The sequence below is a fragment of the Octopus bimaculoides genome, chromosome 29 (genome assembly GCF_046866305.1).
Source record: "Octopus bimaculoides isolate indiv1 chromosome 29, ASM4686630v1, whole genome shotgun sequence".
In the NCBI taxonomy this organism is placed as follows: Eukaryota; Metazoa; Mollusca; class Cephalopoda; order Octopoda; family Octopodidae; genus Octopus; species Octopus bimaculoides.
The window spans coordinates 5,066,017-5,083,039 of NC_142956.1; the positions used below are offsets into that span (position 1 = coordinate 5,066,017).

Genomic DNA, 17,023 nt, shown 5'->3' on the forward strand with positions numbered 1-17,023 from the left:
TAAATCTAGCAATAGTAATGGTAGTAGTAGAGTAGTGCTACCAAGGTCTTTCACTATACATCACTCCGTTTTTATCAATTTTATCACCGATGTCAGTTGAATAATCGCTGCGAGACAATAGCATCATTTTCACCAGTCATTTGCCTCGCATGTAATATTGCTCGACGATGTATAAAAATATAAACACAAACGCATAGATATATGTGTGTATAAATGTATGTATATATGCATATCTTTGTATTGAACACAATATCGTGTGTTGTTATACACCACTGGTCACAATGCGTTTCCTCGGTAGCTTCGGAATCGGTGAGCCAATTTTGAGGGAATTGATTAATAGTATATTCAAGTTAAAGCTGATTTACCCTAAAACGATTAAATGATAATTATAAAGTGTGTTTAATTACATATCAAGAGGTCTTTATCTTTGTATGCGTCTATGTCACAAAATATTAAGAAATCATATCATCGGACTAAAGCAGCTAGCACATCCAAACTGTTGTTTCCTACTACTACTGCTGCTACCAGCACCACCACCACCACCACCACCACTACCACCACCACCACCACCACCACCACTACTACTACTACTACTACTACTACTACTACTACTACACGTAGGGGTAGTAAACAATAGTTTGGATGTGCAAGCTGATTTAAGGCCGATAATATATAATGATTTCTGAATATATTTTGTGGCATAGACGCATAAAAAGATGAAAACATCCGAATATGTAACTAAACACACTTTATAATTATTATGTAACCCTTTAGAGTAAGTTAGGCTTAAACTAAATAAAATGTTAATCAATTCTCTCGAAAGTAGCTCACCAATTCCGCAGCTGCCGAGGTAACGCATTGTGACCAGTGGTGTATAAGAACATCCGATATTCTGTTCAATACAAAGATATGCATATATACTTACGTTTATATACACATATATCTATGCTTATGTGTTCATATTTTTATACATCGTGGAACATTATTACATGCGAGGAAATGACTTGGTAAAATTGATTGATAAAAAACGGAGTGTTGTTTAATGAAAGACCTCTTATCTTTATTCGGCAGTGTACTTTCCTAGAATTGGTTTTCATGAAGTGTGAAGATGTAACTGTCTTGTGAGTTTCGTAATTTCTCTAGTTCAAAAATATACTAGACCACGTAGCCAAATGAACTTGTGACTCCGAGGGCATATTCCAAACAATTCGCTTTTTGAGCTCACGACAGCATAGGAAGGTATAAATATTTCAGCCAAGCAGGGCCTGCTTCTGCTTCATTTCAGGTATAAATCAGCATGTTCCTGCAACTTCTAGCTGATATTGTGCGGCACTGTTTTCTTCTTTGACAGACATGAATAAATTGTTGGTGACGTAGCATCGGTAGCAACTCCGGCAGGATTGATTAAGAATGAATAGATATGTCAATGTTTGGAACCTTCCTGTTTTGCGTGCTTCTACCTCTTGCTGTCTGCTAGCCAGACGACAGCTTTCATCAACATGAGTCCTTGAACTATTGATTCAACTGTGTTGCAAATACACACAGTCTAAAGAAACGATGTATTCTCCGATGACGAATATTAAGAACAATCATATATTTGCATTTAAATTTGGCAGACAGTATTAACATTGAATAAATTAAGTACAGAAAATTACCCTCTGAGGCACAATTCCGGACAAAGTTGTTTGTGGAAGGCCAGCGGTCGCCTCTGTATACAAGTCTCCCCTTTCTACGCCACGAATGTTTTCAAAGGTAAAGGCAAAGGCCAATACAACATCCCGATTCATTTTTGCAGTAGAAAGAACTGGACCAATTTGGAATAAATTGACTTCGTTTGAAAAATATACGTGACTAAACATCGAAGGGTGATTGCCAGTAACTGGCAATTAAAACCAAATATGTCCAGCATAATCTGTAGGCAATGAGATGTCAGGCTCTCATGCGAAACTGCTTCGTGATATTTGTTCTGATTCTCAGAGACATGATTTTAGATTTGGCTTTCCTCATTTTAAGTTCTGTAAAAAGATTTCGAGTCAAAGTAGGGTATCGGTGTAACTTGATGCTTTGCGTTTCTAATAACAACAGTTCACATTCTAATTTCAAATCCGAGCATGCCCGTCTACGCTGAAAGAATTAAGCCGTCACCTGGTATAATGGCACCACCTGACAGTTTTGATGCCATTAGTGGAGCAGAATTTCCTTATTTGAAACTCGTCTCCAGTTTGGTGATAATTCTCTTCGACTGTCTCATCATCTTGGAAGACCCGGTAAAGATTGAGCGCAATTGATCTTCCTCTTTATTAAAATATAATGGAACTCTAGAATTCTTATGAATTAACATGTCATGAGGAAACTAAAACGGTCACTTTCTTTCTTGTAAAGAAGACGACAGTTATGACTAGAGAGTTCCTTCCATCACAAGCCTCAGCACCACAGTATTGTTCGACTTTGTCTCCATAAGACTTAGATATACACACAATAAGTAGAAAACAAATATCTCTTGTAGAGTTTCCATAAATCAAGCTAAAATGATTAAAGGATTCAGCTGACAGTGGGAAGTAGACAGAGAACATTATAAATAAAATTACAAGACACATTATTTTGACTTAAGAAAAAATTGAAAATGTGTGTGTGTGTTTGTATTTGTGTGTTTGCGTTTGTGTGTTTTTGAGTATCCTTAATATTATTCAATTCTTATTAAGATGCTGATGACGACGACGACGACAGCGTATGTGATAATGGTGATGATGGTGATTGTGTTGGCTAAAAACATGGCAAGAAACGTACGACTTACTTTCACCAATCAATTCCATCTCATCTTGCTTAATCCCCAAATTACGCAATGTCTTTGATGAGTTAAGAGTTTCAAAAATTTGTTTGAAAACTTCATCTTTAGTAACATTATCAGGTACAGAGCAATTAATACTAAATACGTCTTTCAGTTCCTCTAATCTGAAATAGAATATTAAAAAGCGATTAAAATAATATAATTATTTTCAACAATATCTACCACATTATTTCATGAAAATTTTACGAATCAAATTTTATTTTGCTTTTGTTGTTGTATGTGTGTGTATCTTTATATTACTTGTTAGTCTGACCTGTTTTCCTTTTTCCCTGATTGTTTTCGTATTTAACTCGTTTGGTTTCGTTCTTCATTTTGTTGGCACAGCTGGTGACGTCTTCTACTCATATATGCATATATATATATATATATATATATATATATATATATATATATATATATATATATATATGTGTGTGTGTGTGTGTGTGTGTGTGTGTGTGTGTGTGTGTGTGTGTGTGTGTGTGTGTGTGCATATATCTATATTTATATATATATATATACGACAAGAAACAATTTTTGCCTTTTTTATGAAGACAAATGGGTTTATAAGACGGCAATAAAGAAGTCCTCAAATGAAACCGAGACAGAGATAAAACACAGATTACGGAATTGACATCAAATTCTTGCCAACGACTTATATAATTCCATGCTTCCATACATTTCAGCATATATAAATATTACCATGGCTTTTAACATATAGAAAGAATATATATACATATATATATATATATATATATAAAACAGAGAAGATAAAAATCATATATAAAAATAAAAATAAAAATACAAATATATATATATATATATATATATATATATATATATATATATGTGTGTGTGTGTGTGTGTGTGTGTGTGTGTGTGTGTGTGTGTGTGTGTGTGTGTGTGTGCGTGTGTGTGTGTGTGTTTGTGTGCGTGTGTATATATAACGACTATCAAGAAGGTATGTACAATCGGCTAAACATTTTAAAGCGTGTCATGCGAATAAAACCCTAAATAAAATATCAGTCAAGTAAAAAATATGTTTTACTCTCCACAATTAAAAATATGTCAAAATAGTTCATTTCATAAAAATGTTCTATTCAAAAAGCATAAGTAATGCTGGTATTAGTAATAGGGATTTTGTGTGTTTCTGGAAAGTCCTGTAATTGTAGAAACCCTCGGTCATGTCCTGTTGACAGATTCTGTCTGACTACTGATACTATATATATGCGTTGTTAAAGAGGAGGGTAATTTAGATAGATTTTACATAGTCAGTATTGTCAATTTTAAGGTGACATGTAGGACCCATATGAATTGAAATGCTACATTGAGGTCGGTAGTTAAAACAATTGCTAAAAGCTTAGTGCCTAGTGTTGATTTTGTTGTTTTGCCTATGGGCTGTGACATTTATTTGCTTTTTCTCCCAGTTAGGGGCGAAAATGGAATGAGTAAAACGGTGCAGACGCCCAAGGCTGCTAGGGCCGGGACCTACGCTTCTGCAGTCAGTTAGCAAAAGAACGCTGCCACCGTCAACCTCGAAATTGAGGAAGCAGTGTTAGTTGAATTCATAGTAGAGAAAAGCAAATAGTTAATACAGTGGGAGGGATTAAAGTTAAAGTGACTCCTCCTGAAGAGATTACCAATTTGGAACGGTAGAAATTTGTGATATAAAGAACCACGTCACTGAAAAGGAAAAAGATTGAAATAGCACGTGAGGAGGCAATTAAAATCGCTTCCAAGTAATAATGAACAACATAACATCCTTCAATAGAGGAAGGAGGCTCGACACAGTATACGTGCGTCTTGCAACAATTGAGGACGCACAATAGCAAACAATGACCCCATTAAAGTCGGAAAATGGGTTCTCCTGCAAATATATCTTTGCAAGTGTGTTGCGAGAGTCAGAATTGGCAGAATGCCCCCACGAGATAAAGGAAATGTGGCTCATAGCTGCAATTTTAATGAATACGGACGAAAGCCAACAATTTTACAAGCTTCAAGAATAAAACAACTGAACTGGTGGAGCTACGGATTCGAAGTGACAATCCAAGACACCCAAAAAGTCCTGGATTGTATATGCGATGAAATTGAGCTACCAGAAGATATAAAGGTACGAGTGGTGGTAGAGGTGAACCCTCCCTCTTGCTGCCTTTGTAAAATGAAGGGCCACGTAAAAGTAAATTGCCCCAAATCAAAGATCACCAGCCCGAGGGAGGATACGAGAACGAGGAAGAAAACAACGATAGTAATAACATTGAAACCAGGAAGTACCAAGCAGGAAGAGGAGGGGACCGAGGAATTCACTGCCTAAAAAGTAAAACAAAAAAAAGAAAGAAGATATAGAAAAGAGTAAAAACAGACAGAGAACACAACCACCTCACTAACACCTCAGAAATAAACCACCTTTGCATACAAACATGCTACTCCTAATAAGGATTCACAGACAAAAAGAGACACACAGGAAGACACACTACGCAGCCAACCCACAGGGATAAACTTCACATATATGGTAGCATACAAAAAAGATACAGCAATCGATAAAAGTTTAATAAATGTTAGAAACATCATTAGAATATAACCACATAGCACACAAAAAATGAATAGCATTATGATAGATATACAATATTACAAAGCATTTTAAGACACTTTTAAAACAGACATACTTCTACTGAGGCTAGAGGTGAGATATGACACCCTCCCCCATGGTGGTAGATCTCGACGGACTAGATACATACATTTTGTGGCCAAAGGAAAATTTAGAATATTGTAAAACGATTATCCTCATTATTATATATTCATCTTATCCATCGCTTTGTGTTTTATGTCCCCACGTTGTGTTGTCTGTCGTTGTGTCCTCTACTCTATGTTCGAGCATCTGTTCTTAATAAAGAAATACCTGTGAATGACTAATTGTTGAGATACCTATGCATCCTGATGAGGGAGCCATTAACGATGTGCACATTAACTCATTAATCCAACTGCAGCGGTGAACTCCCGGAATGGCCCAAGATGTGTTTGATTTGATTTTATGTAATTCTTTTTTTGCTCCTGGATTCCAATAGTCTGTTTTTTAGGAAATGAACTTTTTTGATATATTTTTAATTGAAGGGAGGAAAATGAGGATTTTAGTCGCTTGATATTTTATTTAGGGTTTTTAGTCTCTTGACACGCTTTAGAATATTTAGTCAATTGTATATACCTTCTTGATAAGCTGTTCTATATATTTGTGTTTTCATTTTGCATATATAGTTTTACCTTCTGTGTTTGTTATATACGTATTTTTTTTATATGTTAAAGGGCATCGTAATATCTATATCTGAAGGTCTCAGTAGCCCCTTTGCTCTTTGAAATTACCAGGCGGACTCTGGGCACACCAATATATTCTGTCCAAGGGACACTGTGTAAAGCCATAGAAATCCTACCAAAACTGCTGGTGGTGATGATAATAGTGATAATGATGATGGTGGTGATAACGAAGATATATATATACACCTGTGTTCACACTCACTTGTAGTTCCCTGTCTCTCTCCCTCTTTCTCTCTCTCTCTCTCTCTCTCTCTCTATATATATATATATATATATATATATATATAGAGAGAGAGAGAGAGAGAGAGAGAGAGAGAGAGAGAGTTATTAATATTTCTAAGTCTCTCTAAAGGAGACTACGGCAGCGGTACTGGGTATTAATAATTATCGCCAAGCCAACATGGCAGTCCCAAATATAGGACGAATGCTGCCGTGGGTTAGCTCCAAGAGGCCATCGCCTCTAGCTAGCTATGTGACACACGAATCTGTGTCCTTTATAACCTTTCTACAGATAGTTAGTAGCGACGCCTGCTGGCTTCGGCTGCTCTGCATTGACAAGGGGCAACACCCTGAAACTAGTCTGCAGATGCCAAAGCAGCAAGGGGAAGCTGCTGACCTCCCCTGTTCGAAGGTTATAAAGGACACAGATTCGTGTGTCACATAGCTAGCTAGAGGCGATGGCCTCTTGGAGCTAACCCACGGCAGCATTCGTCCTATATTTGGGACTGCCATGTTGGTTTGGCGATAATTATTAATACATATACATATATATATATATATATATATATATATATATATATATATATATATATATATATATATATATATATATATGTGTGTGTGTGTGTGTGTGCGTGTGTGTGTGTGTGTGTGCGTGCGCGCGCGTGTAAGTTTATTTACAATACAGATGAAGGGTTCATTGAAAGTATAAATTTGTGTTTTATGTTTTACAAATGCAGCATTGTTGATGTAAAAATTAATACATAATCAAATCGTAGATCAATGGAATATTTTGATCCCAAATATAACAAAATTTTAATAAACGGTAAATGCCATTTTGCTTACCCACAATATTCAACTTCACACGTTGCTGCCAAGTTTGATAATTCATACTCCATCTGCAATAGTCGAATATACATTATGTGTACGGAAATTAAGAAAGAGGACTCAATAATGAAGTAAAAGTACATATTTATTTACTACTAGCAGAAGCACCCGGCTTTGCCTCGGAATGAAATTTTTCCATATATATTCGAAGAAAAAAAGCCAAATATGTTGTATAGAAATATGTCATCCTAAATACAATTTATTCTTGAGTTGGGATACAATTTATTCTTTAATTGAGAAATCAATTCCGAATTCATAACACAAAATAATCATTAATATGCCATTTTATTTTTTGTAGATACCTGACGCGCGTAGATCTCTTGTAATTTCTGGAAGAGATTTGAAACCACTTCTTAAGTGTTGTATTACTACTTCTCCACATCCACGCCTAGTGGGCGACCGAAGCAATAAAGAACTTAATGAGAAAATTAAGATACATAAATTTATCGTGTGTGTCGAGCAAAGGAGATAAGTGAGAGAGAAAGACAGAAAAAATGAGAGGGAGTGACTGATAGGTATTTAAATTCCTTTCTTCAATAGAACTGAAATTGACACCTGGGCATTAGAGGCCCAACCACACACACAGACAGATTTGTTTTAGGCATTCTACTCATTTGAATTCGGCCATACACCACATTCCATGTTAAGGCTTATGTTCTAAAACTGAAATTTTGAATTCGTTTTAATTACAAAATTACAGCACAGCTAAAGAAAACATCTTCTGGCTTTCGAATACAAGCTTTTCTTTCTCTTTCTATATCTTTTGTTAAGTTACCGTTTCTCTGTTTTGGGCAGTATTTTTCCAATGTCTTTCTTGTATCATGTACCGAAGAAAGCATTTTAAAAAAATTAAATTCATAGAGCCAAACAAAATCAAATATCTTAACTCTGTTTTTGCCATTTACTTTTTACTTTCCTACAATGCAATTAATTACCGTAGTCTATACACTGTGTCCCTGCATACTAGATGAGTATTTCAGAAATATTTTCACCTCTTACACAAAAACAGTGTAATACATTCGTATATGTTTTTCAACATTCTGAATCATTTTGGAGACTTATTGTTTTGATAAGAAGTTTAAAATATGTATAATGGCATGAGAGAGGCTGCCCGAGAGCATCAGTGTAGAAGGAGAGAATGGTTGTGCGAGGACTAGCGAGAGGAAATAAGTAATTAAAATCGTGAGAGGATGAAACAGAGAAGAACCGAAATAAGCCGAGAGGAGAGGGAGTGCATCCTACGGTATAGGAGGGAAAACATCAGTAACGGTTAGAACAAATGAGGAAGGACCAAAGAGAAGTGTACCTTCAAAATAAGATAGAAAGATATCAACAGAATCGAGAGCATATGAGTAAAGAGCAAAAACAGCTGTACTTAGAACATATGAGAAACAGAGGTGGGTCTCTGTTGGCGTATCACCAAAGGGCAATATCATACCACCCAGCATCACCACCATCTCCAAGTCCGTCGTATATATATATATATATATACATAGTTCAACCAATCGAAAGTTCTGCATACCTGAAGCCAGCAAGTGTATGAGGTCAGCAGGAGAGACTGCGCCTCATTTCGGGACTAACCTCTCAACGGCATCATTACGCACCCCACCTCAATCACACGATACCCCGCTTGTTCGATCAACTGGTTATCAAATATTGCTCAATATTCTTCTAGCCATCGTCTCTTTTTAACCAAATACTTTACGATGAGTTAAGCTTAACAATAACAAGAGTCGTATTGAACTGCGTCCAACGAATCCTCCACATCCCACTTCAGTTGCAAAATGTATCTGTATGTGTACATTAAATATGACACATTAGATGGGTAATTTTAATCATTGAGCTCCGCAATGGCGCATACATAAGACATTTCTTTTATCCTTTAGTGGTTTCAGGCTTTAGACAAAGTCCATTTTTTGGCACGGCCTTGAATGTTTTAGTCCAAACGCAATACTTATTTCTATAAATTGTATTTATTCTATTGGTCACATTTCAAAAAATAAATTCGACTTTATATTCAAGGTTGCGACGATATCATAGGGTGTTATCCTGGAACTAAACTATGAGTTCACCACATGCTACAGCAGAAACAGGTGCAATCTAATAACATTTGATTTTTCCTTAGTCGCATTTTGTATTATATATATATATATATATATATATATATATATATATATATATATATATATATATATATATATATATATATATATATCCAAGTATGTATGTACAGACATATGAGTTATTATTGGAGATTGAGAGGAATATCAAGATACTGAATGATTGCGGACTGAGTCTGTAAAAGAAAATTCGTCCGTGAAAGAATAGTGAATGCCCATTTTAATTAAACGTACATAGTAGGAGATGTATATCAAGTGTATACAACCCTTTAGAAATGTTTGGATAATTGGTTTAAAATGCCATTTAAAGTAAATTAAACAACATGATTTGTGAACTGGTAAAGAATTCTTTGATCCCATTCTGACATAAAAATATACATTGTTATTTTGTTTAGAGGAATATGTAGAGGAATACTTATCTCAGAATATCAAATATTTTCTAGCGTCTTGTATAATTTCTGTTTGTATGTTTCATGGAAGAGTAACGATATTTGGAAAAGTCGATTAGGTGAAACATTAAAGTCGCTGTTATCATTTCACGAAGATATGATACCTGATAAATTTCCTTATTGATTGAGTTCATTATTCAGTTGTTGTTTAACTTTTATTCTATAAATCATGCAGACACACGCGTACACACATGTATATATATATATATATATATATATATATATATATATATGTATATATATATATATATGTGTGTGTGTGTGTGTGTGTGTATGTGTGTGTGTGTGTGTGTGTGCGTGCGTGTGTGTGTATATATATATATATATATATATATACACTAGCTTACGTGCCTCACTGAAGGCTAACAGAGATAGAAATATGTGTAACACAAATGCAAAACATTTCTCACTGTCTGACAATGTGTTGATGTATGTACAAAGAGTTATAGTACCAGCCACACTACAAAAGTGATTATTAATAGAATTTTTTATGGGTCACCCAGGGATTTCGAGAATGAAATCATTGATGGGATGTTACGTATGTTGGCCTACAATGCACTATGATATTGAAGAATCTGCGAAATCATGTAGAGGGCGTGCCTTAACTGCAAAATCAACTCCTACTAAATGCCAACCATGGCCAGAAACAGATGCTCTATGGGCCAGACTGCGTGTCGATTACGCAGGCCCACTCAACTAAACATATTACCTCATTGCGGTGGACAGGTTTTCAAAGTGGTGGAAGTGCATAAATGAAAAATCCGACATCTGTTATAAGAAGCATTTTACACGAATTGTTCACCGGGCATAGTATTCCGGGTACCACTGTGTCTAATAATGAAGCTCAATATTTACGGCAGACGAGTTCAGAAAATTTAGTAAAATGTTCATCTTGCTGACACATTCAAGAAGACATTGAAAAAGGCGAACAATGAAGTGATGGATGATTTTGCACTCCAACCATTTTTAAGAGTATATCGAGTAACACCTAATCTGAATACATCGTGGGGAATGTCATCTGCAGAATTGGTGTTTGCTAGAATGGTCAGAACTGTTTTCGATAAGTTGATACCAAGGGAAACTAAGAAGTGGCGAACAACAAGATTACTTTTAAATTACTTAAAATGTTAGGTGACATAGTTTTTTTAAACCTATAGATATGGTAAAGAAAGCTGGGACAACGGCGTAATTATTAAACGAATTGGAAGAATGATATTCCTGTTAATAAAAAGATTTCGAAAACAAAACATATTAACCAGCCTACGAAAAAATACCCGGATAAAGCAGTCACAAGAAATGAAATGAAATCCTGATGGAAATCACGTTTGAGGTATCAACATCCAATAAATTTGTAACTACAGGTTCTAGCAGGAGAAAGCAGGACAGAAAGGAAACACTAGAAATGAACCCTAAACGTAAGAGATATCAAAACTCTGAGCGGAGTTCAATTCTGAAAAATGGAGAAGATAAGAGACTGATTTCCAAAAAGGGCAGATGTAGAAGAAACATTAAAGTCGCTGTTATCATTTCACGAATATATGATACCTGATAAATTTCCTTATTGATTGAGTTCATTATTCAGTTGTTGTTTAACTTTTATTCTATAAATCATGCAGACACACGCGTACACACATGTATATATATATATATATATATATATATATATATATATATATATATGTATATATATATATATATATATATATATATATATATATATATATATATATATATATATATATATATATATATATATATATATATATATATATATATATATATGTAAGTAACGGTTGACTGACTCATTGTTATAAATTAAAGAGCTGTGAGCGAGTAGCAAAATCCTGTGTTGGTAGCAGTTCTTGTCAGCATTTGATATAGAGCATTGAGTCTCGTTTAATAGAAATAGTAGTGCCTCTTATATATACTTTCTTTCCCCTCCCTGCTTCGTTATGTCACATATCAAATACAAAGATGTAAATCTCTTATCTTATCTTATTCTTTTACTGACACTGAACATCGTCAAATCTAGATTCATTCATTCTCTGAATACAATTAGAAATGTACTGATTTCTAAATTGGACAGTACGTGTTTCTACAGGGATAATAAATAGCTACTCATACACACGCACACGTACAAACACATATAGATATAAACATACACATACATACATGTATATATACATACATATATATATATATATATATGTGTGTGTGTGGGTAGATGTGTATATATATACAATTGAAATTTACAGAAAAACAAAAGATAAAGACAGGTGTCTAAACAACAAACAGGTGTATTAATTTAACTGTCGGGAGAATGAGAAAGTCTTTCACGTTTCGAGCCTACGCTCTTCAACAGAAGGGAACACGAGGAAATAAACAGAGAGAGAATAAATATATACACACGTACACCTGTGAGTATTTGTGTGAAGAGAGGGAAGCAGAGAGACAGACGGTACCAGCTAATTAATAGATACTCACGGTTATAGATACGTTTACAGCAGATGGTTTGTATTCATTGGCTTTCTTAAATGTTGAATTGTAAATTAGATGAAACACAAAGAAATCGGTTCCGCCTATGGGAGGATAGAAAAATAGAAGGGTATCACTGCGATTAGAAAGAGACATACAACAGAGGTAGTAAAATCTATATACGTACACATTTATAACGGATAAATTGTCTTATTTATTTTTACTCTGTTTAGTCGGTTTAAAATGTCAATGTAACATGTACTCTTTTTATGTCAATTAGCCCTGTTGCGATTTTACTCATATAATATTCTAACTTCAAATTTCATTTATTTTTTTATAAATTTGTAATCGGTATTGAGTAAAACTGAAGCAGTTGTAGGCATTCTAATTACCTATAAGTTTTCTTTATTATATGCTACATTTCTAATACACACACACACACACACACACACACACACACACACACACACACACATATATATATATATATATATATATATATATATATATATATAGTGTAGTATGTTGCCACTTAAGTGTGGCTGACCCCTAGGGGTGGATGTTACTGTTGCTTTTAGCCCCAGGAGGACATCTCCTCCAGCTGGCTTATCGACACACTACTGTGTCCGGTTTGCCAAAGGAAGTTATCCCTCCCATCATGATCTGTAGCACGAACGGACCCGGGTTTCAGGGTTATTTCCCTTCGTCGGCGTTCGATAGCCACAGATCATGATGGGAGGGATAACTTCCCTTGGCAAAGATCAGTGGCTATCGAACACCGACGAAGGGAAATAACCCTGAAACCCGGGTTCGTTCGTGCTACAGATCATGATGGGAGGGATAACTTCCCTTGGCAAACAGGACACAGTAGTGTGTCGATAAGCCAGCTGGAGGAGATGTCCTCCTGGGGCTAAAAGCAACAGTAACATCCACCCCTAGGGGTCAGCCACACTTAAGTGGCAATATACTACACTTTATCGTGCAGTTACTGTTAATACTTCATTTAGAGAATTAACATTGCTTATATATATATATATATATATATATATATTAAGTTAGAAAAGAATCACCAAGATGCAATCCAAACAATGGAGGAGATCAGACACCATCAAGAAAAACGTACTCTACAAAATACTAATTTACAAATCCATAACATCTAAAAGAAACGTTTATAATCGATAAAATCTATAAAATATTAGATTTAAAAATTTATTCAGTTTAGTAAGTTTAAACAACGAAGTGAATTATAGACTACGCGCGTTTATATATTTCTCATAGATAACTAGGAAGATTTCATTTCTGTAAGAGGAGTATATATCTTCGAAGTGAAGAAAATATGTGTATGTATGTATGTATGTATGTATGTATATATGTATATAAATATGTATATATACATACATACATATATATATGTATATATGTGTGTGTATGTATGTATATATGCATATATATATATATATATATATATATATATATATATATATATATATATATATATATACATACATACATATGTATATATATATATATATATTTTAAAAAATAACGTCGACCACAAACGTGGACAATTAATACGCTAGAAATAGATCACATCCTGTGTCTATTAAGACCTAAATTGTTCTCAACGAGAACAATTTAGGTCTTAATAGACACAAGATGTGATCTATTTCTAGCGTATTAATTATCCACGTTAGTGGTCGACGTTATTTTTTAAAATGTACCTTAATCCCCTGAGATTGCAGATAATATTTCTGAATCTCTTTGATTCTTTAGATGTGCTGGCCTCCTGATAATTAATCGATATTAATTAATATATGACTAATTACCAGTTTTTATAATTATATATATATATATATATATATATATATATATATATAATAATATTATTAGGGACAAAATCCAATATTATGTATGTACGTTCATATATAAAAGCTCTATTTTCTCCAGCGCCGCCGTGAGCAATTCAGCATTTGAACGATATGGAGAATATTCTACTAGCAAAGCCCCAACGACCTCAAATTTAGTTTCAGAATTCATCCAAGTTTAGGACCCTTAGTCGTACGTTCCCTCCACAATTCAGAATCACAAAACATAAATACACTCCAGCACAAACTGTTTTCCTCAACAGGCGCTGCCTTATTTAACATTGTCTCAGAACAGATCAATGAGGAAAAGGACCGCATCACATTGGAAGGGAATTTGGACAAATTTCTTCAAGGGATGTCAGTAAACCACCTTTGCATGGATACAACTTAATCACCAAGACCTCGTTACGTGAATGGGCCATGATACCACAAAATATGACATAGGAAAGAATACGCAAATCCTATTAGGTGGTATAATTAGGTTAGAGATGGCCTGGACTCATCTTTTGTGGAAATATCTCTAAATTATATATATATATCTTCCACCATGCCTAAGGAAGACGATTTGTTAGATAGTAGGCTCCAAAATAGCGCAATGGGTATTATTGCCACAAACGCCAAGTTTTTTAAGCACCTGAAAGTCATGGACAGGCAAGACAACTCGCCACAAATTCCATTTAGCAGGGATGGACGTCGATGCTTAACAACTTGTACATTGACAAGATGATTCCAACCTCGCTAAATCGTGTTAAGAAGTGGTTGGAATTTCTCTATGAAAAGATTCTCCTCGTTGATTCTTTCTTGTGTGGACACTCCTATATTGGAAAGACGAGCCATCCGTTGCGTAGAAGAGTAGCAGTCCATAAAGAACAAATAAATCTCCCTCAACACCGCCAAATTCCACTTAGTGGCCACATAGACTCTTGCGCCAGAAACAAAACCCTAAATTCCTTATATTCCCTTTCTATCAATGTAAAGACAGAATCTCCACACAAGAAAGAATCAACAAGGAGAATCTTTTCATAGAGAAATTCCAACCATTTCTTAACACACAAACCCCTCAGCGACCTTATTTCTGTAAGAACATACATAAACTTCCTGCTGACAAAGAGTACATAACTCCAACTAAAGAGATTTGTCTTCCCTTACACACACTTCTTGTTTTGACACCACACTTCTTGCTTAACACAGAAACCTTTAGCCCCTTTCCTCTTTTTTTAAACCTAACACAACTCTCAATTTCATGCATCCTTATTTTTCCAACTATTATCTACATGGATTACCATTGAACTTTAAAAGCTCAAAGACAATATAATGTATTGGTATATTTATTTTTTTATATATTATTTTTTACTTTTTTGTAAAAAACATTTTCATTCTCCCACTTCTAGAAAATTTGCCATGCAATGAAAGCTGGTTAGAAATCTATATTAAAATATGCTTTCAGTTTAGCATTCTGCCTTATTCTTCTTCATTTTCCTATTATTTCTCCACGTGCGGTTAACACAACCCCACTATTTACTGACTTATATATATATATATATATATATATATATATATACCTTTGTCTGTTCTTGTTTGTCTGTCCCTCTATGTTTAGCCCCCTGTGGGCAATAAGGATATATATGTATATATATATATATATATATATATATATATATATATATATATATATATATATATATATATACATGTTCAGTTAAGTATTAGATGCAGCTCGACATCTAAAAGCAAAATTGAACCCACATATGCCATGGTGTGTAATTCTATTTCGTGCCTTGGCTGTGTTTTAGTCGTAAGTGAATATATTCTCTTTCAGCCTGCTGTTAAAAACAACTGAAAGTAAAATGTACGTAAGCGTGGAAACTCATATCAGGAACCTTTCCAAAGCTGTAGACATAGATATTTAATATTTGCGGTGACTTTTCAATGCCTCATACCAAACAAGGCCTGCTGCAAGCTATATCGCCAACTATTACACAATTTTAAATGGTTTATAAAGTTTTAAATCCTGTATTGGCCTGTCCCAGCATTTCATACCACGGAAAAAAGATTCAATTATGGATTAGAGTTTAAACCATTTAACATAGTCATAGTCGACGATATAAATTGCAGCAGATATTACTCGGTAGGTGTCATTGAAAAGTCACAACAATGACCATACATCGATGTCTGTCGCTCAGAAAAGCGAACTGATGTGAGATGTTTCACTTCCCTTTAACTTACTTTCAGGTGCTTTTTAACACCAAGGGCATTAATGATCTATTCTCTTAAAGCTAAAATTCAGCCGCCGAGCCATTAACTAACAACGCACATATTCATATACATATGTATACACACGTATATATACATATATATACATATATATATATACATACATACATACATACATATATATATATATATATATATATATATATATGTTTTGTGTTCGTGTGTGTATGCGTGTGTGTGCTTGCGAGTATGTGTGTGTACAATATGTATTGACACACCTGTTGATAGGCCAATGATTTTAAATATTGTGTTATATAGTAATATGTATACAAATTAGTGGCCCCAGGTGTCTGAAGTTACGAGAATTCTTGGTTATATAAACAGCTGCTTTATCTGTTTCCCTGGTATTGGCCAAGTGATGTACGCACCTCAGATGAGAACGCAATCTTATTAAATGTTCACGGCTAATAAATCAGGTAAAATTATATAAGAAAATAAACACCGCTTACCAATGAAATCGTTCTTGTTACATAAGTTTCCACTGCAACAACTAACACAAGAAGCACCACTGGTCCATCTATTGCATGTAAAGGTATTGTTTCTCAGAGCTGCAAGACAATTTCTGTATGTGCTGCAGGGTTTTTCAAACTTCAGTGTAAC

General features: G+C 34.6%; 2 protein-coding genes across 3 annotated transcripts in view; both read right to left on the reverse strand.

Annotated features, from left to right (window-relative positions):
* The window catches only part of LOC149130311 (adhesion G protein-coupled receptor G6-like), a 564,593-nt gene that overhangs the window by 40,780 nt on the left and 506,790 nt on the right, over positions 1-17,023 (reverse strand). Inside the window, exons 1-4 of one of the 2 annotated variants that reach the window (XM_089345352.1) lie at positions 16,873-16,991; positions 12,294-12,388; positions 7,199-7,251; positions 2,795-2,952 (exon numbers count right to left, since the gene is read on the reverse strand). The exons of the other annotated variant lie outside the window; for it this stretch is intronic. Of the exons in view, the coding sequence (XP_089201478.1) occupies positions 2,795-2,952; positions 7,199-7,251 (211 nt within the window). The 5' untranslated portion in view covers positions 12,294-12,388; positions 16,873-16,991. Of the gene's footprint in view, positions 1-2,794; positions 2,953-7,198; positions 7,252-12,293; positions 12,389-16,872; positions 16,992-17,023 lie in introns of those variants that run through there. 2 annotated transcript variants of the gene reach the window in all.
* LOC149130312 (uncharacterized) overlaps positions 10,697-17,023 on the reverse strand; it is a 42,690-nt gene continuing 36,363 nt past the window's right edge. Inside the window, exon 6 of the mRNA XM_089345456.1 lies at positions 10,697-10,890. Coding sequence (XP_089201582.1) covers positions 10,697-10,890 — 194 coding nt within the window. The remainder of the gene's footprint in view (positions 10,891-17,023) is intronic.